General features: G+C 40.1%; 1 protein-coding gene across 1 annotated transcript in view; it reads left to right on the forward strand.

Annotated features, from left to right (window-relative positions):
- Nucleotides 1-399: 399 nt before the first annotated feature.
- The window catches only part of CWC22 (CWC22 spliceosome associated protein homolog), a 53,998-nt gene continuing 27,236 nt past the window's right edge, over nt 400-27,161 (forward strand). Inside the window, exons 1-6 of the mRNA XM_079782582.1 lie at nt 400-638; nt 10,194-10,331; nt 18,068-18,135; nt 18,712-18,822; nt 21,789-22,040; nt 26,128-26,256. Coding sequence (XP_079638708.1) covers nt 10,305-10,331; nt 18,068-18,135; nt 18,712-18,822; nt 21,789-22,040; nt 26,128-26,256 — 587 coding nt within the window. The 5' untranslated portion in view covers nt 400-638; nt 10,194-10,304. The remainder of the gene's footprint in view (nt 639-10,193; nt 10,332-18,067; nt 18,136-18,711; nt 18,823-21,788; nt 22,041-26,127; nt 26,257-27,161) is intronic.

Here is a 27,161-nt window from a genome sequence, read left to right on the forward strand (position 1 = left end):
CTCTCTACAGCATTAGCTTCTCATTACTACATTTTGTCTATGGTCCAATATTTTCCCGTTCATTTGGGCTTAAAATCTTGGAATTTAGTACGCATGTAACCACTTAGTAACACTTATTTTTGCTTAGATTCTCCGTCTAATTACCGAAAAAGTCTGAAAAAAGGTATCTGCTCTTTTCAATATTTTCACGGGAAATGACTACTAGGGTTTACTTTTTGCAACTGCGAAGAAATAGTTTTAAAGCAGATTTTGCCACGTCCAATTCCCTATCAGGTTTCCCATGAGCCACCTGAGTGTACTCTCTGGCGCTTATCCGGAAGAACTACAATTCCCATCATACATTGCGGTCTTCACAGCCTAGACTACAACTGCTTACGTCATTTCCACCCACACAGGCGGTGGATGCTGGATTTTGTAGTTTGTTTCAACTTCTCTTTTGTCGCCGTCTGGGGAAGGGAACAGCGTGACCGGATAGACTGCTCCAATACGGTTTTTAAATTAAATCACTAAGATAACGTATCAAAGCCAATGTAGCCTCAGGTTTTTATGTACTTCACGTTCTTCTATCCTCCTCCTGCTGTGGCCGGGAAGGGGAAGTGACGTACTTCCGGTGTAATGGCGGCGCGGTGGAGTTCCAGGTAATTATCTAACTCGGTAGACTCGCCACCGGCGGCGAACCAGAGAGGGGGTGGTGGGTTGCCGGACCGGGTGGGAAGAGAAGCGGGCCCCGGGGTGGGTGCGGGTTTGCTGGGGCGGCTGGAGGCGGCGCCGGGGCGCGCGGCCGTCTTCCCGCCGTGCGGCGGCCTGGCCCGCGAGGTTGGAGAGTGAGAACCGGCCGGGCGGAGTCTGAGCGGGTGGGTAAGGGGCGAGCGTGAAGCCCCGTCCGCCTGCGCGGATGGACCAGCTTCCTGGCGAGGTTGTGGGTACCGTGTCTCCGCAGTGTCTTTGTTGCCGAAACCCTGCCCCCGCGCTGGTTCTCTCCTTCCGTGTGGGGTGTGTTTCGGGCGCGAATCCCAGAGCCTCTCGAGTCGTTTGGGCGCGAGGCCCCTCTCTCCCGGGCTGCAGTGCGTGGAAGTGGAATTAATGAAGTGTAGTTAATTAAAAAATAGTGGACGTCCCACTCCTGTGCTTCTCTCCGACGTAATGTTCCTGCCTGCTTCTCTAAAATATCATTAGTCGTTTCTTTTTCTTACGTATGCCCGGTAAGGGATGATTGTTCTCTGTGTTTACTCTTGGGGGACTCTTTGTTCCTCAGTATGCTTGGCACTTCCTCTGTCATCCTTTTTCCTTCCATAAGTTGATCAACCTCCAGTTCGTGATAGCTCCAAACTTGGCTCTCCAGTCACCCCCTTTCCAGGGAGCCCGGGATCCTACAGCACACTTGCACATAACAGGAAAACAATTGTCAATTTCACTGAGTCTAACTGCAGCACCGCTTAACCTATTTTCACATAATCCTCACAACAATTTCTTGAGATAAAAGAAAAAATTGGGGAAAGACTATTTCAGATGCAAGACTTTGGTGAATACAAGTGTGGTAAGAATTGCTTTTACATTTGTAGGTAGCCAGACTAGAAATAGCAAATAGATAAACAAGCAGACTTGGGCTTCTGAAGACCAGTTAACCTGCCTCTTTAACTTGTCTTATTTTAGGACTGTCTGTGAACTTGAGAGTTAACCTCAATGACCACCCTACTATGGAAAAGCAAATTTAGAATTGCCATTAATAGTGTGATTTTGATCAAAAGAAGCATTGTTACAGGCAGCATCTGTAGGAGGAGGAGACTTACTTGTGTTGGTGCTGGGGGACAAGTAGACAGCCAAAGATTTCAGTCTGTCTTTAGCATGTGTTAAGTCTCTCTCTTGGGGCAGGTTTACCTAACATCTTTAGTCTCAGCATCCTTATCTGAAAATTGTGGTTAATAGTAATACCTACCTCAGTGGGTTGGTGGTTCTGAGGATAAAGAAAAAATAATTCATATAAGGAAGGCATTGTGCACAGTGCAGTTTTAGCTGTTATATTATTGTTACTACTATAATATAGTTGATGAATTCGCTGTCTCGGTTCTTGTTCTTTGGTTTTGAATGTTGCCCTTCCTCTTTTATGTGCCCATGCCACTTTTGTGGAGCCTTTCCCACTTCATTTGACTGGAGCTCTGAAACGTCAGAAGCCAAGAACATTGGCCCAGAGGTTCAGAAAATGTGGTCTCCTGAATCAGCAGCACTAGCATCTTCTTGGAACTTGCTAGTAATGTAAATTATTGGGCTTTAGCCCAGACCTGCTGATTTAGAAACTGGGAAATGGAGGGGGGGTGTCTTTCAATCTCTTTTTTACCAAACCATCCATGTGATTCTCATGCCAGTTTGAGAGCCACTGTTCTAGCTCATCTCCTAGGGATCTGCTGTGGTCCACCCAACCCCCAGAATTAGGTTTGCTGCCTTCCCTATGAAATGTTTCCAAGTATTTCATCTATAGCCAACCAGTATATCCCTGTGACGCAGCCTGTGCTTCCCCACTTTGACTAGTTTAGTCCTATCATTTCTGAAATTCTAACACTTCCTGGACTACTTAACTGTCTTTCCTAAACCAGCCAGAGCTCTGTCAGTTTTCTGAGCTTTTGAATTGTGCACTGCCAAGTGATCTACAGTGGCTGCAGTACACAGTGAAACATTATCCCATCTAATAAAAGAGTAATATGCAAATTGACTGCACCTCCGCTATACCCACAAGCCACGCCCACCAGCCAATCATGGGAGAGTATGCAAATTAACCCAACCAAGATGGCTGTGGTCACGGAGTGAGCGGGAGGCTTGGGTTTCCCCGGCAATGGAGGAAGCCAAGCTTTCTGCCCGTCCTGGCCGGCCCTGGACTCCACTCAAGGCTACAAAGGTTCAATTATAGAAGATAAATAAATCCCAACAAAAATGGCGGCAGCCAAGAGCTGGAGAGAGCAGGAGGCTTGAGTTGCCCCTGGCGATGGAGGAAGCCAAACTTCCTGGCCTGCTTGGCCTCCACTCAAGGCTACAAAGTTTCAATTATAGAAGATAAATAAATCCCAACAAAAATGGCTGCAGCCACTGAGTGAGCAGGAGGCTTGTGTTTCCCCGGCAATGGAAGAAGCCAAGCTTCCTGGCCAGCCCTGGCCTCCGCTCAAGGCTACGAAGTTTCAATTATAGAAGATAAATAAATCCCAGATACCAGGGCCTCTGCTTGGGTCGCCGGGGGGCGTGGTCGGCCTGCAAACCACCACAGGCCCCTCGCCCAGGCCACCCCACGCCCCAAGGGAACCCCCACCCTGATCCGGGACACCCTTCAGGGCAAACCAGCTGGCCCCCACCCATGCACCAGGCCTCTAGCCTATCTAATAAAAGAGTAATATGCAAATTGACAGTCACTCCAACACACAAGATGGCTGCCCCCATGTGGACACAAGATGGCCACCACAAGATGGCCAGCTGGGGAGGGCAGTTGTGAGGGACCAGGCCTGCAAGGGAGGGCAGTTGTGGGTGATCAGGCCAGCAGGGGAGGGCAGTTGGGAGGGACCAGGCCTGCAAGGGAGGGCAGTTGGGGGTGATCAAGCATGCAGGGGAGGGCAGTTAGGGGTGACCAGGTCGGCAGAGGAGGGAAGTTGGGGGCAACCGGGCCTGCAGGGAAGGGCAGTTGGGGGGGGGGGGCACCCAGGCCTGCAGGGTAGAGCAGTTGGTGGGGACCAGGCCTGTAGGGGAGGGCAGTTAGGGGTGACCAGGCCTGCAGGGGAGGGCAGTTAGGGGTGACCAGGCCTGCAGGGGAGGGCAGTTAGGGGTGACCAGGCCTGCAGGGGAGGGCAGTTAGGGGCAATCAGGCTGGCAGGGGATCAGTTAGGCATCAATCAGGTTGGCAGGGGAGTGTTTAGGGGGTGATCATGCTGGCAGGCAGAAGCAGTTAGGGGCAATCAGGAAGGCAGGCAATCAGAAGCAGTTAGGGGCAATCAGGAAAGCAGTTGGGAGCCAGCAGTCCTGGATTGTGAGAGGGATCCCAGATTGGAGAGGGTGCATGCTGGGCTGAGGGACACACACCCCTATGCACGAATTTTGTGCACCAGGCCTCTAGTGTATTTATAAAGCTCATGCCTTAATTTGAACATTATTCTCTGTTTATTGCCCACTTTTATTTAGTCTAAATTTTGTACTACTTGGTGTATCCCTAACTTGATATAAGTCATGGCTAGCCTAGAGCTAGTTTAAGAAAAAAATGATTATTGGTAATAGAGCTGATCCCACTGATGACTTTGTGGGCTTTCTTGTATTTCTCTACTTTTCAGTTCAAGTCTCAGAATCTTAGCATGGAAGGGTGGTGGAACTAGAAGGCCTCCAGACTTACTAAACCTATAGCCTAAATATTTTATCTCAGTATATGTAGTTCCCAAGTGGACATTGGAAGAGACATTTCAATGCCTACAACAAAGGGCAAACTTTCAAAGCATTCTCTTCAAAAATAATACATCAGGAGGAAGCAATGGATTAAAGCATGCCTTTGCCATTTGTAGCCAGCTAATTAGTCTTCCCCAGTGAAGAAATACCAAAAAGATCATATGGACTGTTTTGGCCTAGGGACATGTGCTCCTGTCATATAGAATAGGTTAGCTAATGGGAAGGAGAGACCCTTTGGGGATTTATGTTTAACTTGACTAGGAGCCTAATTCCTAAATGTATTAGGCTAGGCAGAGTTCAGCACTTCCACCTGAAGAGCTACCTTGACTGTTCTTCCCTGAATTAGATTATTAGGACAGCTTTTTATCAGGACAGCTGGTGACAGGAGCCTCTGTAGTGGAACACAGTGCTGTGTGTCTAGGGGCTACTTCATAAATCTCTGGAGTCTACCGCCTCCAAATTTTCTTGGAATGTGGTTTGCTAAATGGCTCTTGAATTAAATACTTAGAAAGCCCATGTTGAAAGCTGTGCACATCCCGACTGGGGATTGAACCCGAAAGCTGGGTATATGCCCTGACTGGGAATCGAACCAGCAACCTTTTGGTGCATGGGATGATGCTCAACCAACTGAGCCACATGGGCCAGGGTAAGAGTGGTTTTTATAAATGTTAATTGAAGGTATGGAGGTAAAGATGTTTTTCCAGTGGGACTGTGGAGAAAAGATAATGACTATTCATTTAACAAATATGTATTGAGAGCTTTCTATGTTGGGAATATGGCAATGAACAAAACAGACAAAAATCCATGAGCAAAGATTAACCTCTACAGAAAAGTAAATGTTAGAGGGGTGGACAGAATAATAGAGATAGGAGGAAAACCAGGTGAACCCAGTGTCCCTGTAAGCAAGAACTTCAGTAAGAGGAGCTTCGCAGTACCAAATTATAGAGGAATGTCAGATAAAAAGAAATGGACCCTGGGTTTAGCAACAAAGAGGTCATTATGTAACCTTGATAAGTACTTGGTAGTGAGAATAGAAAACCAGGTTTTGGTGAATAAGTGGAGTTAATGAGTGAAGTTAATGGGTGGTTAAGAATTGGAGGCATCAAGTGTAGACTTATCAAAAAATAAATAAATTGGCTGTTTAAGGAAAGATAAAGAGTATGGGACTAGAGGGTGGATAGGGTAAAGGGAACTTGCCTCATAAATGTAATAATAAGTTCAACATGTAGAATATTTAAAAACCTCAATGGGAAATCAATACTATAAATCAAGAAATAGCTGATAGAAATTTTGAAACAAAAATTAACAAATTCCTGCTCTCATAGAGCCTATATTCTGGTGAAAAGGAGCACATTAGAGGATGTTCCTATGTAACAACAAAATATTTTTTTTTAAACTTTAAGTAGTGTCCAGGTCAATGTAGCTTAGTTGGTTGGGCTTCATCGTCCAGTACACTGAAAGGTTGCCGGTGCAATTCCTGGCAGGAGGCCTGCAGAAGTCAATGTTATGTTCTCACATAGATGTTTCTCGCCCTCTCCCCCTCTCCTTTCCTCTCTCTCTAAAAGTTAATAAACTATTAAAACATCTTAAGTAGCATGTCAAAATGATCACATTACTAACTTTGATTTCTTTCGTTGCTTAAATACCAGCCAGTACGGACGGGCTTGGTGATGTAGGAAATGAATGAATAGCTATTCCCAGTTTATATGAGTTATTTTTAGTATGAATATTGGTATCACTGAGTTCATTAAAAGGTAAGAACTTTTAGACTCTGTTTTTTGTTTGTTTGTTTTTGTTGTTTTAACTCATTGGAATCTGTCATGAGATGTCCCCAAATTGGTGTGGACTCCTCTATATATAGAGCCACAGACCAGAGACAAGTCAAAGGTTTTTATATTGTTTACTAGAGGCCCGGTGCATGAAAATTCATGCACTGGAGGGGGCATCCCTCAGTCCGTCCTGCCCCCTCTCACAGTCCAGGAGCCCTCAGAGGTGGGAGGCGACCCAGCGATCAGGGGAAGGCAACACTCGCATCACACCTCTGCTGCTGCCACTGCCGGCAGCGCAAACCTTGGCTGGCCCTGGTTACGTGAGCCTCAGGCGGCCCTGGGCGGCTGGGTAGCTGCCATCTGAGGCTTGCCTGCGCCTCGGGCCAGCCCTGGGCGCCTGGGCAGCCAACATCTGAGGCTTGCCTGTGCCTCAGGCGTTGGCTGGGCAGCCGACATCCGAGGCTTGCCTGCGCCTGGGCCGGCCCTGGGGGGCTAGGGGGCTGAGGGGACTGGAGGACTCCGGAGGCAGGCGTGCAGCCATGCCGCGTGCCTGTCGTCCTGGTGGGACTTAGGGGACTGGGCGCCACCATCTGTGGCTGTGGGCACTGCTATCTTTGAGGGCCTGACAGTCAATTAGCATATTCCCTCCTTATTGGTTGTGGGCGCTGCCATCTTTGTGAGGGTGTGATGGTCAATTAGCATATTCCCTCTTTATTGGATAGGATTCCTCATCACTTACAGAATTCCAACAGTATCCAGATACTGTCTGCACAGCTTCCAGCCCTGTACTTAACATAGGAATATTCAGTCATTGAAATGGTTATGAGTGTGCAATGACTAAGAAAAAACAATAGTGAGTACAGGTCTGCAGCTTTTTATTGTAATTCTTGAAGTCATGTTTTGACATTCAGAATTTTTCAGATTTTTGAGAAGAAATTTTAGTGCAGATTTTAGTGCAGATATGTTAAGTAATCGCCCTTTTGGGGTCTTGGCAGGGTCCTCCAATCAAGCACATTAATATTTCTGCAGCACATCAAATGAGAGTCTCATGAAGTCTAAAGTTGGTGCATGTCAAGAGTTGTTGCCAATTGAGTTTACAACAAGCTTAAAAAGAAAAATCTATTTTCAGATTTTAGAATTGCACATAAGGGATGTCACCCTGTACCTGGCGACTTTTTCTGAAAGGGATAGGAGTATGTCATTTTTACTTTCCTGAAATTGGGAACTATGCTAAAATCAAATTACATCACTTTCCTTTATGTGGTATATCATGGGTAGACTTTTCTCTAATATATATATATATATAAAAGCCTAATATACAAATTGTGCTCTCGGGAGTTTGACCGGGAGACCAGGAGTTCAATCGCTCACTATGACGTGCAGTGACCACCAGGGGGCAGCGTGGAACGAAGGAAGGCCCCTGCTGGCAGCCAGGGAAGGGAGGCCCCAGCTGGCAGCAGCTAGGGACCCTATCCGTGCACAAATGTCGTGCACTGGGCCTCTAGTGTACATATATTTAAAAAATAGCAAGAAAAAAAATAGAATGGTTTTCTTAAACAAAGGGGTTTTCTTTCAGTACCGATAGGGACAGGCCCTAGCAATGTTGTCATTGATGCTTAAGAACTGTGGCCAATCTGCTGCTACTGTCTGTTCCCTCAGAAGGAAAATCACTGTTTGGAAGGGGCAGGGGCTTGGATCCTATTTGAGGATTTTCCTCAGGACCCCATCCTCTCCCCCCAATTATATTTTTTTGCGTTTAGAACAAATTTAAACTATGTTTTATTTTGAATATTGATTATTATTACCATTCTTCCCACTGGACAACTATGATTTATGGATTTATTTATTTTTATTTTTTTAACTGTTAAAATGTCTGAAATTTGTCCAGTCTGCTGTTACTGTGTAGAATGCAGAAGAGCAAACTAAAGGGAATCCACTCCCCTTTTAACAATTCCCTTACGAGTCCTCTAACCTGGGTTGAGGACTCATAGGGATGATGGTAGAAATGTTGTTCTGAAATAATAGAGAAAACAGTGCATTTTGGCCATTGGTTGAATATTTTTGCATTTTCTGAATTTTTGAGTTAATTGTAGAATTTATAGTTTCTTCATTTTCACTTAAAGTCCTTACAAATGTTATTAGATATTTTGCTTTCTGATGTAAAATTGTCATCATTTTTAAACTTCGTCTCCTTATAAAATCTCCTCCTCGCTAAGGAAAGCAGGTGTGATTTTGCTGAGTTGCTTACTTGTGACAAGGAGAGAAAAATTTAATAATTCATCATAAAATCCTCATAGTAGTGCTAAAAAGAGCAGTGAGAGCTATAAACTCTGGATAAATTGCTCTCGTTGCAAGAATTTCCAATTAGACCAAGTATCAGGCATGTACATGTTGAACTCTTAAGAATTTCCCTAGAGGGAAATTTATATAAATCTGGATGTGATAGTACTTTAAACATTTTGTTGTTGTTAGAACTGCAGTACCAGTCTACCTTATAATATTGTCAATTTCATACTTACATTTTGGGACATGGTATACTTGATTGCCAGAATTTTATTTGGTGATGATGATTGAAAGGTAGAAAGAGGAAATGACACTGATCAGAAAGAAAACTAATTAAATTTAAATAAATAAGGTAAATTTGAAATAAAATACATAGAAAGTTGCTTTTTTTATTTTATTTTTTATGTGTTGGTAGGTTGAGAAGAAAGACCAGGTTTAAGATCCAAGAGGAATATCAAAGGAAAATGCTAAATTTTGCACAATAGTTATGTGCTTTAGATTGAAATTATATTTTATATATTGATAAGTTTATAAAGTATCTTATGTATTTTGCACTTACTAAGATTGATACCATGCTAACCATTGTATTAGAAACTTTCCTTGACTTAGTGATTGTGTACATCCCCATCTGTATTAAATGGTAGCAGCTCTATGTCACTTTATAATGTCAAGGTTATTTGTGTACATGGTCTAATGAAAAGAATACTTAATTGCCTGTCCTCAGTCTAGGTTTTTACTTATGGTCCACCACTAACTATTATAGCTTAGGGCATTAAATGTTTACTTATGTTTTAAGTTTATGATTTAAGTTTATGTAGATATGTCTCCTTCAAATCATATCATAACTTATCTGACTTTCATCTTATCTTTAAAAAGAAGAAACTGTACTAAATAATATGTAACATTTTTTTGCATTAAAATTAATATTTTTCCTAGTTGTATTCAGTTTTTTTGGTACTGAGAACAGTTCTTTCTCTAGATTCTTTACCTTAAAAATTTTTTCTATTTCATATTGTTTTTGTAATTCTGTGCTATGCACCATACTATAAATCATTTAAATATGCAATTCTCATAAACTCTAAATCACTTATATATGTAACTCCAGTAAAATACTTGGAAACGTAACTATCAATTTAGCATTTTTCAAAAATTCCTAAAATGTGTTTAACAGATGGATAGTGAAATTTAATTCTAGCTTTTAATGTTGATGACTAAGTTTATTCTGAACAAATACTTAATTCTCATAAGTGCATCTATCTGAAGCCCTTTGCCTTTGAGACTTGATTATGCTAGCCATTATTATAGCGCCTTATATTTCCATGCAGAGTATTTTTATCTCTGATCATTATTACAAGAACATTGAATATTTTATAATTGTTTCCTCTGTTCACTTGTTTTTTTTGTGTGTGTTTTTTATAATGCCACAATCCTGTTTTATGATGTAGATATGTCTCCTTCATTGAGAACAAGTGGAATAAAGTTATCTGACATTAGTTTTTAAATTAACTTTTTTCTTCTCAGTCATAAGAATAAAATAACTTATTGCACTTAATTTACCCTGTTTATTATTTGCTCTCTTGTTCAGAATCTTTGCTAATAATATGTGTTCTTTATACATTATTATGTGGAGCTATTTAAGGATTTATTTTATTATTGGTTATATCTATACCTACTGACTACGAAAAATAAGTTGGTTAAAGTTAACAAAGCTTTCTTTGGTATATTTTATAGGTGATCCTTGCAGACAGAAAAAGTAAACTGTCAGAGAATTCATACCATTTGGTACTTGTTATTTGGACCAGCTTAAGGAGTCTGATTGATAGGATCAACTGGCAACAGAAAATGAAAAGTAGTGTGGCACAGATAAAAGTAAGTGCTTGAAACTTGTAATAAAAAAAAAACAAAACATGTAGTCAATTACCTATCCTTTAAACAAAAATGCATGTATATAATTCAGACAGTAAAGTGATATCGTGCATATATCTAACACAATTTTAAATGTATATACTTGGTCAGGTGGGAGTAATAGTGTTCAAAAGGACAGTTGAGAGAATATACAGGGTGTGTATGCATGAATCAAGAAAGTGCATGTCAGTGGGCACATGAAAAAAAAAATAACAAGGCAGGAAATTCTTAATGCACATGAAATGAACTGTGATGCCCAAATGGTCGTAGTTCCTGCATATCTGTCTACAAGTGAGCCTTTTGTTGCATAATTCATTATATATGTGAGCTCTATATCCTGTGCTGTCCTTTAGACATTATTCATTCAGCAAATATTCACTGGATTCTTCCTGTGTCTCAGTGACTGTTCTAAGGACTTTGGGTAAAAGAGTGAACAAAACAAATCCTTGCTCTCATGGAATTTGCATTTTAATGGGAAGAGACAAAATAAATCATAAACTTAAAACGTAAGTAAATTACATGGTCTGTTAGAGTGTTAAGTGCTCAACTATGCTATGAAGAAAAGAAATAGGGCAGTGGTTCTCAACCACTAGGCGACCCTGCTAGCGGTTCTCCACAGGTTGAGAACCGCTGCTGTAGAGCCTAAGACCATCGGAAAACACAGATGTTTACATTACGATTCATAACAGTAGCAAAATTACCGTTATGAGGTAGCAACGAAAATAATTTTATGGTTGGGGGTCACCACAACATGAGGAACTGTATTAAAGGGTCGCGGCATTAGAAAGGTTGAGAACCACTGAAATAGGGTAAGATTGAGCAGTAGCATTGGAGGTTGCAGTTTTTAATAGGGAAGGCCCATTGAAAAGGTAGCCATTTAAGCAGGGACTTAAAGGATATGAGGAAGTTAGCCATGCAGGTGTCTGGTGGAAGCGTGTGCCAGGCAGAGGGAACAGCAACTGGTGTTCCAGTCTGGCTGGAACAGGTTATGAAAAAGGAAGCATAGGAGGAGATGAGTAATGGGTCAGTAACTCCAACTGCTTTCAAAACTTTCTCTGCCCTGATGGTGTCGCTCTGTGGTTAAGCATTGACCTATGAACCAGGAGGTCACCGTTCAATTCCTGGTCAGGGCACATGCCCGGGTTGTAACTTGATCCCCAGTGGGGGGCATGCAGGAGGCAGCCAGTCAATGATTCTCCCTCATGATTGATGTTTCTATCTCCCTCTCCCTTCCTCTCTGAAATCAATGAAAATATATTTTTAAAAAGAAAACAGATTCTCTGATGCAGATGGATTTAGTGGGAGAGCAAATTATTCCACTTCCTTTTCTTTTCAACTGCAGGGATCTACTAGCAGGCATATCACTTCCTGGGTCTCAGAGTATTAAAGGGGAAGGTGTATTTTTATTTGATTATAAATCTAGCCACTTCTCCCTTCCTCTCCTCCATGAGCTCTTTACCCATAAACTTTCTTTAAAGAGAACCAGTAGACTGTGACCTTCTTTTTTTTTTTTTAAATAAATCTTTATTGTTCAGATTATTACAATTGTTTCTCCTTTTTTCCCCCCATATCTCCCCATCACCCGGTTCCCTCTCCCCCCACCCCGTTGTCCTTATCCATAGGTGTATGATTTTTGTCCAGTCTCTTCCCATACCCCCCACACAGACACCCCTTTCCCCCTGAGAATTATCAATCCACTCCCATTCTATGCCTCTGATTCTATTATGTTCACCAGTTTATTCTGTTCCTTAGATTTTGAATTCACTTGATTTTTAGAATCACTTGTTGATAGATATGTATTTGTTGTTCATAATTTTTATCTTTACTTTTTTCTTCTTTTTCCTCTTTTTAAAGAATACCCTTCAGCATTTCATATAATACTGGTTTGGTGGTGATGAACTCCTTTAGCTTTTTCTTATCTGTGAAGCTCTTTATCTGCCCTTCAATTCTGAATGATAACTTTGCTGGGTAGAGTAGTCTTGGTTGTAGGTTCTTGCTATTCATCACTTTGACTATTTCTTGCCATTCCCGTCTGGCCTGCATAGTTTCTGTTGAGAAATAAGCTGACAGTCGTATGGGTGCTCCCTTGTAGGTAACTAACTGTTTTTCTCTTGCTGCTTGTAAGATTCTCTCTTTGTCTTTTGCCCTGGGCATTTTAATTATGATGTGTCTTGGTGTGGTCCTCTTTGGATTCCTCTTGTGTGGGGTTCTGTGCGCTTCCTGAACCTGTAAGTCTATTTCTTTCACCAGGTGGGGGAAGTTTTCTGTCATTATTTCTTCAAATAGGTTTTCAGTATCTTGCTCTCTCTCTTCTGGCACCCCAAAAATTCGGATATTGGTACGCTTAAAGCCATCCCGGAGGCTCCTTATGTTATCCTCACACTTTTGGATTCTTCTTTCTTTCTGCCTCTCTGGTTGGGTGTTTTTTTCTTCCTCATATTCCAGATCTTTGGTTTGACTCTTCGGGTGTGGTGGTCTACTCTGTATATTCTTTATTTCAGACAGTGTATGCATAATTTCTGACTGGTCCTTTTCCATTTTTTTGGTATTCTCATTTAGGTCCTTGAAGGTCTCTTCAAGTTTCTCAGCGGTTTTTAGAAGATTCTTGAGTAACCTTATAAATATGGTTCTGAACACTGTGTCGTCCATTAGTTTGCTTTCATCTATCCCTCCTACTTGTGACATACTTCGCTGTCTCCACATTTTGCTGCCTCCCTGTGTTGATGGAGTGGCTTTGTGTGGTCGGTGACCTATAGGGGCCGGTAGCTCAGCTTCCCCAATCACCCTAGGTGGTTGCTCTTGGTACTCCCCTTTGTGGGCTGAGTGGAAAGTCTTGGTGTAGTTAAAAGCCCTGATTGCTGTTGGTACACTGGGAGGAATTGACCTCCGGTCCAATTGGTTGTGAGGGCCTGCTGTGTCTATAACGGAAGAATTGCTGTGCTGGAGACACAGTAGGGCTTTGGTGCTCACTGAGTCTGCCTTTTGAATGTGTCCCTTATGAGAGTGGTTGAAATCTGGTGTCGTCCACACCGACAGAAAAGTCACTCTCACTCTCCGACCGATGGCCGAGAGTCCCGTAGGCATCTGGGTCCCCCGCGTGTCCCCAGAAACTGGAGTTCAGAGTGGTTGGGATTGTTGGTATCACTGGCGGGAATTGATCTCCAAGCCAGTTGGCTGTGAGGATCAGCAGTGTCTCCACTGGGAGAGCTTCTGTGCTCAGCTTGGTTGGGGCGGAGTCTCAGGGTGGCGCAGACAAGCTTTGGTTTCCCGTCTGCTCCGCCCTAAGAGGGGCGGTTTCTCCGTGCCCGAATTAATGGCTGCGCGCCTGAGAGAAGGCAGCTTTCGAGCCTCTCCCGCTGCTTAACAGACCAGTTTCTCCCCAGCTGGGGCTGGATTTCAGTGCAGACCGGAGGTTTTGTTTTTCTCCCGAACGAGAAATCCAGTTACTGGGAGGGCTGTGCTCAGCTTGGATGGGGCGGAGTCTCAGAATGGCGCAGACAAGCTTGGTTTCCGTCCGCGCCACCCTAAGAAGGTCGGTTTCTCCGTGCCCTAATCAGTGGCTGCGCGCCTCTGAGAGAAGGCAGCTTTCGAGCCTCGTCCACTGCCAAACAGACCAGTTTCTCCCCGACCGCAGCTGGATTTCAGTGCAGTCGGGAGGTTTTGTTTTTCTCCCAAACAAGAAAGCTAGCCATGCAGCGTCTGCTGCCCTCCCTCTCCGCGCGCTGCGAGCAAGCCTGCTGCGTATTCAGCCGCCCGCCCTTTCCGCGCTCACGGATCTCCGCACCTCCACAGCTCCTGAGGCTCAGCGTCCCCCTCTCTTTTGTTCTCTAGTTGTAGGTTTTCTACTCTGCCAGCTTTCCGGTGGTTCTGGACGCTGTGTGCTCTGTTTTCCAGTTGTAGTTTCAAAATTGTTATGGTAGGCAACAGTTAGGTGTTTACCTTATGCCGCCATCTTGGTTTCCCGACTGTGACCTTCTTAACAGCAGGCATTGGGTATAAGCCCTGGTATGTGGTGAGTGCTTAATAAACTGAGTTGATGGACTTTTAGACTGAGTTAGACTCTGCTGCCATCATCTCTAAATTCTGTCAACGGTGAGAAGGACATTCTCCAGCCTCCCTGCTAGGTAGACATCCAGCCTGTGCTTACATGTCTCCTTTGGCAGGAGGCTCATCTCCAAAGCTTGCCCCACCTGTTAGTAGATACCTTTGTAGATTGTTCTGAAATGTGCCTCTTTGGAACTTGTACTCTTTGGTCCAAAGGCAATTAAACATTTGTGGACCAGGTAAGTGGCAGATTGTGTTAGGAGCTGGGGACATAAGGAAAAAGACCTCGTATGGAACTGACCCTTGACTGACCATGTTAGATTAGAGCACTCAGGTTTAGACTGATATCTTTTCTACAAAGGAAGAAGTGTCTAGTCCAGTGATGGGCAACCTTTTGAGCTTGGTGTGTCAAACTTCGCCAAAAAACTGAGCATAACGCGGGTAGTGTGTCACTTTGAGGAAAAAACTAACTCCAAGACTCTAGTCGCAAATGTTTCATTTCATCCTCAGGAGCAGCAAATGTTTCATCCTCGGCATGCGGCCACGTGTCATCAGAAATGGCTACGTGTGTCAGTGCTGACACGCGTGTCATAGGTTCGCTATCACTGGTCTAGTCTCTCAGAATCTTCTTCCTGCTCCTCTTAGACTATGCTTCTCCACCCTTTTCTCTTGTGTTACTGATGGGTCCTCTGTGATATCCCTTGAGCCATGGTTTGGACCCTACCAGTCAGTTCTCAGTTTAGTCTGCTTCCCTCTCTATCCTGCAAGCCACACGCAGGTCCACTAGCTGAGTTAGGGCCAATCTTGCCTCAGGGGAAGCTCAGATCTTCCCTTGATGTTCTGAGCTCATCTGTTAGGCTCAAGAGGCTTGAGCTGAGGATCTTTTATTTTTTTTAAAATATATTTTATTTATTTTTTACAGAGAGAAAAGGTGAGGGATAGAGTTAGAAACATCGATGGGAGAGAAACATCCATCAGCTGCCTCCTGCACACCTCCCACTGGGGATGTGCCCGCCAGCAAGGTACATGCCCTTGACTGGAATCGAACCCGGGACCTTTCAGTGCGCAGGCTGACGCTCTATCCACTGAACCAAATCAGTTAGGGCGAGCTGAGGATCTTTTGTTTTCCCATTGAGCTTTACTGTAGCTTCCTTAGCTAGCCAGAAGCAAGCTCCCTACCTCCAGCCCTTCTTGTCCCTTGCTCTTGACTTGCTCCCTGAGCCTAATGAATACCCAGAGCTTTGGACTCGGGCTCCCTGCTTCACTCACCTCCTTGTACTGCTCTCTACATTGTTAGAGACTACAAGTGGCTGCGTGGTGTACCATATTTGTTTTACTAAATGAACAGAGAATTTTTAAAGGTAATTTTGACAATATGTTATTTTCAACTATTGCTCTGACTTATAATCTAAACTCTATGATAAAGGAAATTGGGAAATTCTGGTTATTATTATTTGGATCTTACCCAAAATGATTTTTCACATAGTGAAATCCTGTTCACCTACTAAAGCCTAGTTCAGGTCCCCCTTACTCACTGTCATCCCTCAGTACTCTGTACCGTGGTGGTTGTGCCCTACTCAAGATCTCCTGTTAGCACTTACTATGTGTGCCAGTCAACCATTAACGTGATCATATTTACGAAATCCTGATTCACGACTTCAATATTTTTGGTTTCTCCCTCTTTCTCACAACAGATGTTATGGAGATGTGTTAAAAATCATTAGCACAGAATTGAGGCCATCTCCCTAATGTAATCAAAATAATTACAGTGCCTTGTAAAGGAAAAAGTAAACTTTGCAGTTTTAGTGTCTCTTTTCTCGCTCCCTCCCTCCTCCTCCTCCTTCTCTTCCTCCTCTCTCTCTCTCTCTCAGGAACATATAATCTGATATGTTTAATTGTGGAAGTCTTTATAACCATCTCTCTCCTACAAGATCATAAATTCCTTGAGGGGTTTTCTTTCGTATTCTCCAGAGTATCTACGCAGGAAGGCCTATGTCATATAATAAATATCAGTAAATACTATGTTTGATGTTACCATGACTTGAATGAGTCTTGTGTTCCATATTTGGCTTAAGATCTTGATGTCAGGTTTTCAAACCTATATACACACACACACACACACACACACACACACACACACACATACACTAGAGGCCCAATGCACTAAAATTCATGCAAGAGTAGGCCTTCTTTCCCCCAGCTGCTGGCACCGGCTTCCCTCCAGCATCTGGGACCCGGGCTGCTTCTTTCCGGCTGCCCACAGGCACCCAGGACCCAGGCTGGCTTCCCTCAGGCCACCCGCAGACACTCGGGCCCCGGCTTCATCAGGAAGGACATCCGAATGATGTCCGGAAGGACGTCTGGTCTAATTAGCATATTACCCTTTTATTACAGATGTTGAACATTTCTACTTCATTGTGTTGCTAAGTGAAATAATTTAAAAACTTTCTTATATGCATTAGAAACTATTTTAAGATAGTTGCACTGAGTATAAAATAACAGCCTAACTATGGCTACTGTAAATTATAGATTTGATCACATGTTTACTTACTTACATAGATTAATCTGGTTTAAATGCTTCCTTCAATAGTTAATGAGACTGGCAATTTACTTGTGATAATGTTAGACTCCAACTTCTGTTAATTAGATAATCATAAAATAGGAAGTTTGAGCACTTGTTTACATATCTATGCAGTAATTTTCTATTTTTATATATATCTTTTTCCCATTAAGAAGGCAAGCATGTAAGTATGCAGAACAAGTTACATTATTTGATTTACTTTTCTTAGATTTTTAGATTAAGATACTTTAAAAACATACTGTTTTTCTTTTCTTATAGTTAGGTTAATTAAAATTAGTTCTTTTTAAAAACCTTATCAATATGGATGTTGATCAATGGTATAAAAATTTACCTATTTATAGAGATAAATATCTTGGCTTCTTAAACATATTTGGATTTTTAAATTAGTATATATGTTCTCAAACTGTCATGGTTCATATATCTGTCACATGACATGTCTCTTCAATCTCATGTTTATTAAAATTTTTATATGCCTGTTATTTTTCAAAGGATTTGACACATGAGCTATATCTTCAAATCCTTATAGCCTAATGTAGTGCCATACATATCAGACACTCAAATAATGTTTGCTGAAAACACAAATGAATGAATTTTGTAAATATACTAGAGTTTGTTTCTTCTAGCCATTTATTTTATCTAGATTCATTAACCTGGACTAAAGTTGTGATTATTATAAGCCGAAGGAAATAAGAAGGTCAGTGCAATAGTAAGTGTTGGGCATAACCACAAAAGTGAGCTCTTGCTAGAAAACCTCTGGCCCTTAGTCATGTTTTTCACAAAAGAAAGCTTTGATCTTATTTTCCACCAGGAGAAGCTTTTATAAAAATGGTATCCTATATATTTATAACTTATATATAGGAATAAAATATCAACAAGGTGGCATGTGAGAAATATTTTCATCTATCTTGAATTTTTTGGTTTAAAGGGTATTTGCTCCATAGTGAAAACAGATTTTTAAAAAATATTTTGAAGTAATTTCTAAAGCATTTCCAATTTTCTGAAATATGTATTTCATTGGCTATGTGTTAACATAATTTTTTAACTACTTCCTCCCTTCTTTTTTTCGTTTTGAAAGCATTCTTCAGGTCATGACAGAAGGGAAAACAACAGTTCATATCAGAGGACCTTCTCTCCAGAAGACAGGTGAACAGTTTTATGTGTTCTGAATTCAATTTAAATGTCTTATAAGTTTAAGAAATTACTTAACTCTGAGTTTCCTAATTTTAGAGTGGACAACTTCTTTTTTATGGTTTTATAAGGAATATTGAGTGGACTTGAGGACTAATCATTCTTGAGTGACCTAGGTCTTTCTAGTAAATAAATCTAGATTTTAAGTAATTTTTTAGGTAAGAGGGAAGAACTTCAATATCTCCAGTACTAAGTAGAATGAGTAGATATAGACTAAGCAAAAGAAGTCATTTGCAGGGTAAGTGTTTTTCATGCTAACTATATACGATATCCAATATACATATCTAGCTAAGGACAGTGGGAATCAGGATGACAAGTTTGGTTGAGGGAATTCCAGCAGTTGTTTTGTTGTGCACAACAAAGCTTTTATAATCAAGACTGAATGAATGGCTGTCAAAAAATGAGCTGTCTGTTAAAAACATTTTGATAAGACATTTTTTAGTCATAGAGTTGCTTTACATTACCAATGTACGGCTTTCCTAAGTATAACATAGCTGTTTTCAACTTTGGTTTTTTTATTTTCTGTGTTAGATATGCAGAACAAGAAAGATCCCCCCGGGATAGAGATTACTTTGAGTACAGCAGGTCAGACAATGAGCGTTCAAGAAGAGGACGTTCTTATGATGGCAGCATGGAGTCGCGGTTAGTATTGGAAATTTTAACTATAGAAAGAGTGTATTTGTTTAACTTTCCTTTATTCTTTATAATAAAAACAATAATAGCATTAAATGGATCTTCTAATAAGGACTTCATGTGAATTAGTTCTATTGCAGTAAGTGTATGATGATAGATGCTATTATGTCTGTTTGTAGACCAAGAAACGGGCTTAGAGAAGTTAAATCATTTGTGTGTGTTCTAGAAGCGTGTTCTTAGAGAAGTTAAATCATTTGTGTGCGTTCTAGAAATCTGATTCTAGAGCCGAAGCTCTCATTCATTATACTGTGCTGCAAGAGGAGTTGGCTCATGTGTTTTGAGATTATTGACTGAGTGAAAGGAAGTTGTTTATATTATATGACTTAAAGTGACCTAAATTTACTTTCTTGCATAATGGCAAATGAACATTGAAAATGAAGTTGCCAATCTGTGGTTTTAATCTAAATAAAAGTTATTATTCTTAGTCTTGGAGAACTTGACTACCCATTTTATTAGTCATCTAGTTTCAACAACTTGTCTACCATGTTTTATTGTTCACTAAGTTCTTATTGTTTTTGATATCTCTGTCATTATCTAATCCATGACTACCAAAACTGTATCCCTACTAGAATTTTGATCAAAACTGCAATTTGGTGCTTAAATGCATTATTTGATATCTGCAGCCCACATTTCCTTTTCACTTCTCTTACTTTCTAATATATACATGTATGTGAGTGTGTATATACAGTCTTCATATGTCAGATTAAATGAACCTCCGCAAGCCAATCCCATCTGCTGTCACCTTAATGACACCTTAATAAGAACAACTCCTGCGGGGGCCTGAATGCGGTGGGGGCCAGACATGGCGGGGATCTCCCTTTTCCGCGTCCTGCGCAGAAAGAGAGATGAACGAACCGGTTCTAAATGGAGGCGCCCAGGGATTGAGAAAATAATAGAAATAAAGAAAACAAGACGCAGAAATAGATTCATGAAGCTGGGAGCCTGGGTGGATCTTTCTGTGCCTGGCTGAGGCCACAGAACCGATCCAGACTGCAAAGCTGAGGCTTTATTTATAATCAGGGACAAACAAGGCAATTGACAATGTTCTTGTAAGTTTCACTTGTTTTGGCAGCACTTGCTGCCCCTCCCACAACCCACTAGCTACCCAGGAAAGATCTAGGAATCAGTTACAGGATTAAGCTTAATTATGCTTAGAGGACTGTGCCCTTCCAAGCTTGGGACTTGTTTGTGACTTTGCCAGCAGGTCAGTCCGAGGCTTAACCCTATAACCACTTCCTACAACTACTATCATCATATTTAGTGTGCTAGGCATTTTGAATACTTTCTCAAATACAAGCTAGATACTGTTTTTCACAATTTAGAAAAGAGGACTGGTTTGAAGTGATTGAGTAATTTACCTGAAGTGGCAGTTACCTGTCTGCTAGATGATGAAACTGGGATTTGAACTCAATTCTCACTCTAAAGCCCATGAATTTTCCATCATCCCTGACTGTATTACTTCACTGTAATTCTGTGTTTGGTCCATTTTATGTACAAAAAGTCTCATTTGACCCACACAGTCACACTGAAGTATTAATGGAGAATATGGTTAATAGTCCAAAAGCATTTGAAGAGGAATATTTCTATCTAGATTCAAAGAAGATTGTGTTGCTCATGCACTCTAAAGGAACCAGCACTATAATTGTAAGGACACGATTTTATCAGCCAGCTAGTAGTTTTAGTTGGTGGTTCTCAGAAGAATCATAATCATTGCTGTTAACTACTCTCTTAGAACATGTTACATTCATAACAAGAAGCAACTCAATTGCAAATCAGAGCCTAGATTTCAGAGCACCTGGCTTTGTGACTAATTGGGGTTTTTAACTTTAGTTTCAAAACTGACTGCTTTTCTCTGTCTCTAGGTTGTATGACTGTATATTAAGACAGTAATCTCATATGCCCTCTAGATTTAGGTAAAATCTATTCAACGGTTTCCTGGTAGTGCAACCCTTGCTTTCATATAAGATAATATAAAACAGTTTTCATTTACTGTATTCATATAACTCATGGTTGCACAAAGAGTGAGTAGAATGACGAGTTTCCAAGGCAGTGTCTGTATATGTAAAAAACAGATAAGTGGACAAGCTCTTTTCTGGGAAAAGACAGCAAAAATCAAGGATTTACCCTTTCCTGTTATTCTTGATAGTTTCAGAGCTCAATATTCTAATTATTTTAAAAGTGTTAGCTTAAGAAAGGATACTCACCTGCATTAATAGGAAGAGTAATTGTGGCTACAAAATGGTTGATTTTCTTTAAAAATTGTCTCAAACAGAAACTTCTGATATTCTGAAGTTTTTAATAAAAATACCAGTTGTATCAAGAAACAATTTCAAATATTACATTTTTATGATAGTCTTACTCCTAAATTGTCCTTATTGATGATAAACTTTGGTTTCTCCTTCCTATAGTTTATATCATGTGTATCACAAGCCAATTTGTCTTCTTAAAACACTCTTTTTATGTCACTATCCCACTCTGAAACTATTGATGATTCCTCCAGTATAAAAAATTTAAAGTGTATTGCTTGTCTTTGAAAATTTCAGCCTGACTTGAACGCATACTTCCAACTACTGTTATATATGATTCTTTATTGTTTCCTGACTGTTCTTTTCATTCTGGCCTGAACACCCTTGCTCAGTTTTCCAGTAGTTATTCTGTCTTCTACTACTTGTAGAAATCTATTCACCCTTCCCTCTCCCCTCGCCTTCTTGCCCTCAGTATAAATTCTGTCAAGCCTTGATGACATAATTTAAATTACATTTTCTTGTGAAGTACTTTCTCACCATTCCAAACCACTTTTCCTTCTCTGAATTTATGGGGCCCACTTATGGTCTTACTCATTTGATATGCAGAAATACATTTAAGATTTTATTTTATATTGTCTTTTCTCCATTTTCAAAAATGTAATGTTACAGAAGTAGGGACCGAGATAAACGCAGAGAAAGAGAAAGAGAAAGAGATGTGGATCGGAAAAGGTACCGGAAATCTTCATCTCCTGGGAGAAGAAGCCCAGAACCATCGGTAACCCAAAGTTCCTCTGCTCAGGATGAGCCTACTGCGAAGAAGAAGAAAGATGAGCTGGATCCTCTTCTTACTCGTACTGGTGGAGCATATATTCCTCCTGCAAAGCTCAGGATGATGCAAGAACAGATCACAGATAAAAACAGGCATGTTCATATCGCTAAGTATACAAGGCAATGCTATTCTCATTGAAAAACAAAAATCAACTATGGCCTAATTAACCTTGGCTGTTGAGAATTTACATTAGTCCACAGTGATAGAGCCCTCAAATTAGACTTCTTTCCTTCTTCACTCTATAACCTTCATTGGAACTCTGCATACTATTTGCCCTGCCCTGACACATTAGCTCAGCACTTTTTTTTATTTCTTTGCATGTATGAATTTTAAAATTTAAGGAAATAACACTTAGCTATTTTAGATTATTTCTTTCGTAGTTGCATGCTTACCTATTAGTAGTGTCTCTTTTTCCTGGATAATCAAGAGTATTCATATTTTTTACCTAAAATGAATCTTCAGTTTTACCAAACCAGGAGTGGGCATACTTTTTCTGGTAAAGGTCAGATAGTAAATATTTAAGGCTTTGTCCGTTATTCTATCTTTGTTGCAGCTACCTGACTCTTGGGAATACAGCCATAAATAATATGTAAACAAATGAGTAGCTTTGTTCCAATAAAGCTTTATTTACACAAATAGGCAGTGGGCCACATTTGGCTCATGGGTATAATTTGCCAACCCCAGTACTAATCCATGGAACTAAGTTTACAATTTTCTATTCCCTCCTTTTCTCAGACCATAACATCTTGGATTATAATGTTTTGCTACACTAAGGCAGACATTCAAAATTTACATATGACTATTCACACTCAAAATACCTTTCCTTCCCTTTTCAAAACAATTGGGATGTTGAGGAGCTATATAGGAAAGTGAAGTTAACTTTTCTCTAATGGGATGGGATAACATCTAGGAAAAGTATGGTGCAAGATTGAAATGCCCACTCAGTTGCTAGGTAGTTAGTAAAAAGATTGGGCTAGAAGATGGCTATCCTTTAAGAAAAACAGATTCTAGATTTGTCGAGGAAGAGTGTTCCTACATCTTTTGTGGGTATTTTAATGGCAACTTGAAAGTTCTTGATAACCTTGTATAAATGAAATCTAAATGTGTTTCAAAAATGAGCTTGAAGTAGAAATGTCCTTTGTGTAAGTGTAAAGACTTGAGATAAATTAAAATTGAAAAAGTTATTGCTAGAAAGGGACATTAGATGACATTAAATTTAAAACTGGTAAGTACGTTTTTCTTCATATGTCATGTCCCAACAGTTGGTAGTGATGCTTGTAGTGTTATGCTGAGGAGGGATTTGGAGATGGCCTCTGTGGTTCGTGGGAGCTTCATGATCACGTAGGCATTTAGCTCTTGTAGAGGCAGTAGTGGCAGCATTAATGAGAAGTGTTTACTGTCCCCAATCCAGCCCAAAGCAATCCTAATTGTAAAAGACCAGAAACATTGTTAATCCAAGTCTTTCTTATGAATAAAGTGGGTAGTCAGCAGTATATGAAATTTTAAGTAATTCCTAGAACATAATTTTATATATACACTGAGTGGCCAGATTATTATGATCTCTGAACGCATAATAATCTGGCCACTCAGTATATATATATATATATATATATATATATATATATATGTATATTTATATTAGAGGCCTGGTGCATGAATTCATGCATGGATGGGATCTGGCCAGCCTGACCAGGGGGAGGGGACATGGGCGGTTGGCCGGCCTGCCTGCTGGTCGAACTCCTGGTCAAGGGGACAATTTGCATATTAGCCTTTTATTATATAGGATATACACTGAGTAGCCAGATTATTATGCATTCAGAGATCATAATAATCTGGCCATTCAGTGTATATTTGAAGTCTGTTCAGAGGCTGTAAAGGGGACAAAGAAATTTAAGTCTCTAAAAGAAATCTGTAGTCTTTGCTTTTAGTAAGTACTTAATCAGGTGAATTGTAGGCTTCCTAATTAAGAAGTATAATTTTACTTGATACAATCTTTTGATCAAAGTTTAATAGAAGTGATTATTTATCAGTAATATTTTATTGGTCAAGTTGGTTATTAAGCCATAGATTTATTTCTTTAGAGATAGTAGCATACCAAAAGGTTGGGGTTGAGGAACAGTGAGAGTGCAGGCACTAAAGGGTACATGATCTATAGCAAATTTAGGAACAATAATAAAATTAACTAAAATTCAGTCTGCTTTGTATCCTCAGTGTTTGCTGAGGACAGTATCAGTAATAAAATACTCTCCCCGCTCTTCCTTAATATCTATAATAATAAAAGCACAATATGCTAATTAGACCAGACGTCCTTCCAGATGAAGCTGGGGCTGCGAGGGAAGCCCAGGTCCCGGGTGCCAGAGGGAAGCTGGTGCCAACAGCCAGGGGAATGAAGGCCTACTCTTGCACGAATTTCTTGCATTGGTCCTCTAGTCACTCCAGAATAGGGAATCTTAACCTACACACCTTCAAGAGATCCATGAATAGAATTCAGGCAATTCATGAACATAAATGGGGGGAAATGCATCTTTATTTTTACTAATTTCTAACTAAAATTTATCATATTTTCCTATGGGAATGTAAGCAACAGACCATAGTATTAATAGACTATTTGTTGCAAATATCCCATAATAATTCTTTATGGCTATGGTATTTGGAAATTAAAGAAGTTATTAGGCCTACTACCAGTTCTTATTATTTAATGTGTTAAGAAGCACTGAGAGTACTATATCAAACTTTTGTTCTTTTTTTCATGTTTTTTTTAAAATATATTTTATTGATTTTTTTACAGAAAGGAAGGGAAGGGGATAGAGAGTTAGAAACATCGATGAGAAACATCGATCAGCTGCCTCCTGCTCACCCCCTGCTGGGGATGTGCCCGCAACCATGGTACATGCCCTTGACTGGAATCGAACCTGGGACCCTTCAGTCCGCAGGCCGACACTCTATCCACTGAGCCAAAGCAGTCAGGGCTCTTTTCATGTTTTAAAAACTGTATTTCAGCATGATTGCTATCCTTTATAATCCTATACATTTGTAAATATTATCCCAAGAAGTCTATCAGCTTCCTCAAAAATTTATATGTAAGAAAAAAAATTAAAACTGCATCTGAAATGACATTCCACAAAGAAATAATTATAAAAACCATAGAATCTTAAAGCTTTAAAAGATTTTAGACAGTATCTCGTTCAACCAAAGAAACTTTTAAGGCTAAAAAATTTACCTACGATTTTAGTTAAAAAAGAGTATAGCTATCTGGCATTCAGCTGCTATAGCTGTGGGATTATTTCATGAATGTAGAGATGTTCTTTAAAATATTTATAACAGTCTTTCAGCCCACAATTTCATATGACTTTACTTTTTCCTATAATTATTATTTATTTACTAGAGGCCTGGTTCACGGAATTGTGCACTGGTGGGGGGTGTGGCCTGCAGGGATTGGCCAGCTGTCGGAGTGCCACTCAGTCGAGTGGCTGTGGACCTGCACTCTGAGCTGCTGCTCCTGCTGTGGGAGCAGCCACTCATCCCGGTCAGCCAAGTGACACTCCCACTGTGGTAGCGCACTGACCACCAGGGGGCAGCTCCTGCATTGAGTGTCTGCCCCCTGGTGGTCAGTGCACATCATAGCGACTGGTTGACTGGTCATTCTGGTCATTCCACTGTTAGGTCGCTGGGGTTTTATTATATAGGACAGTTTCAAACAATTTTGTTTTCTCATGCTTTTACTAGATGGAACATAATAAAACTTTCCTTTTTGTGGTTTATATGTGGGTATTTCAGATTATCATTTAAAATAAATAATAGCTTTCATCTAGGAAATATTTAAAGACAAGTTTGAATAAAGTGTTATAATGTAAAATAAGCATGTATTGAATCTGACTAATGAATTAAATGTTGTAAATTGCAATATACATGGACTCAAGAACAAGATTATCCTTACGTGTCCTTAATAACCGTATGTTATTAAAGGGAAGCAGTCTGTGTAAGCATTATATGTACATAAAAATTAAATAGCTTAGGATATAATCTTTGTTTATTTAGTAATATTTTACTGCATTTGGGGTCATTTTATGAAAATAATGTTAAAAATAAAGGCACTAAGTATTTTTTTATGTTCAAATAACCTCTTGTTATTGTGATTGTGCTGGAGTTTTAATCGTTATTAAAATCTATTCTTTTTAGCTTAGCATACCAGAGGATGAGCTGGGAAGCCCTAAAGAAGTCAATTAATGGTCTTATCAACAAAGTCAACATTTCTAATATAGGTATTATTATTCAAGAACTCCTTCAAGAAAACATAGTTAGAGGGAGGTAAGCATCTATTTGTAGTATTTCATAGTGGTTTTTCAAAGGAACATAACCTACATGAACCATAATGGATTTATTATGCTACCTTATTTCAAAGGTAATTGAGAATATTTAAAATGCAGTTTTGTAAAATTGTAACTATTAATAAATAACCTGTACTTAACAATTAGAGATTGTATGAAGTTTTTGCTTTTAAGAAGCTTTGATGTGACATAATGGTTTTTGCAGACATTTATGTACTGAATACTTCTAATAACTTAAACTCATGAAGAATAGTGAATATCTTCAAACCAGTTTAATTTCTAATGAAAGCAAAGTGAGAATGTGAAAGAAGTGAGGAAGATCAGTAATAAATTTTAGAAAAGCAGAAGAGAATGACAGCATTTTCTTTGCGGTTTTAAGTAGTTTGTGATGTTGAAAAGGGTCAGGAAACAGATAACCTATATTCATTCTATTAATTATTTAAATCTGAAGTCTATTTTCACATGACCCTGATTCCTTTCCAAACAACATTGGGGATATAAACTAAGGTGTAGCATGTTGTGAGGATAAAGAAAGGTGACCTAAGTAGCCACTGTTCTCAGAAGTAGGTAGTGCTCTTTCATTTTCTGAGAACTTATGTTGCATGCTTAAGATCTTACCATTTATTAGCTGAGTTCTCTTCTCATTTTCTACTCTAATGGTTTAATTGTCATACCTTAACCTGATAACTATTAAGACAATGTTTTCCTGCCTTTTGGCAGTCTAATAATTGTCATTATATTGCTAAAAATAACTATTCAGCCCACTTTGCATCTTTCTCCTTGTCAAATGCATATAGAAACATGCTTATTTTAAAAATGAGTTAACGTAGACCCTTTTATATTTCTGTAATTGTTTTAGCATTATTCTTGCATTACTTCCACATC

The sequence above is a fragment of the Cnephaeus nilssonii genome, assembly GCF_951640355.1.
Source record: "Cnephaeus nilssonii genome assembly, chromosome: 10".
NCBI classification, from domain to species: Eukaryota; Metazoa; Chordata; class Mammalia; order Chiroptera; family Vespertilionidae; genus Cnephaeus; species Cnephaeus nilssonii.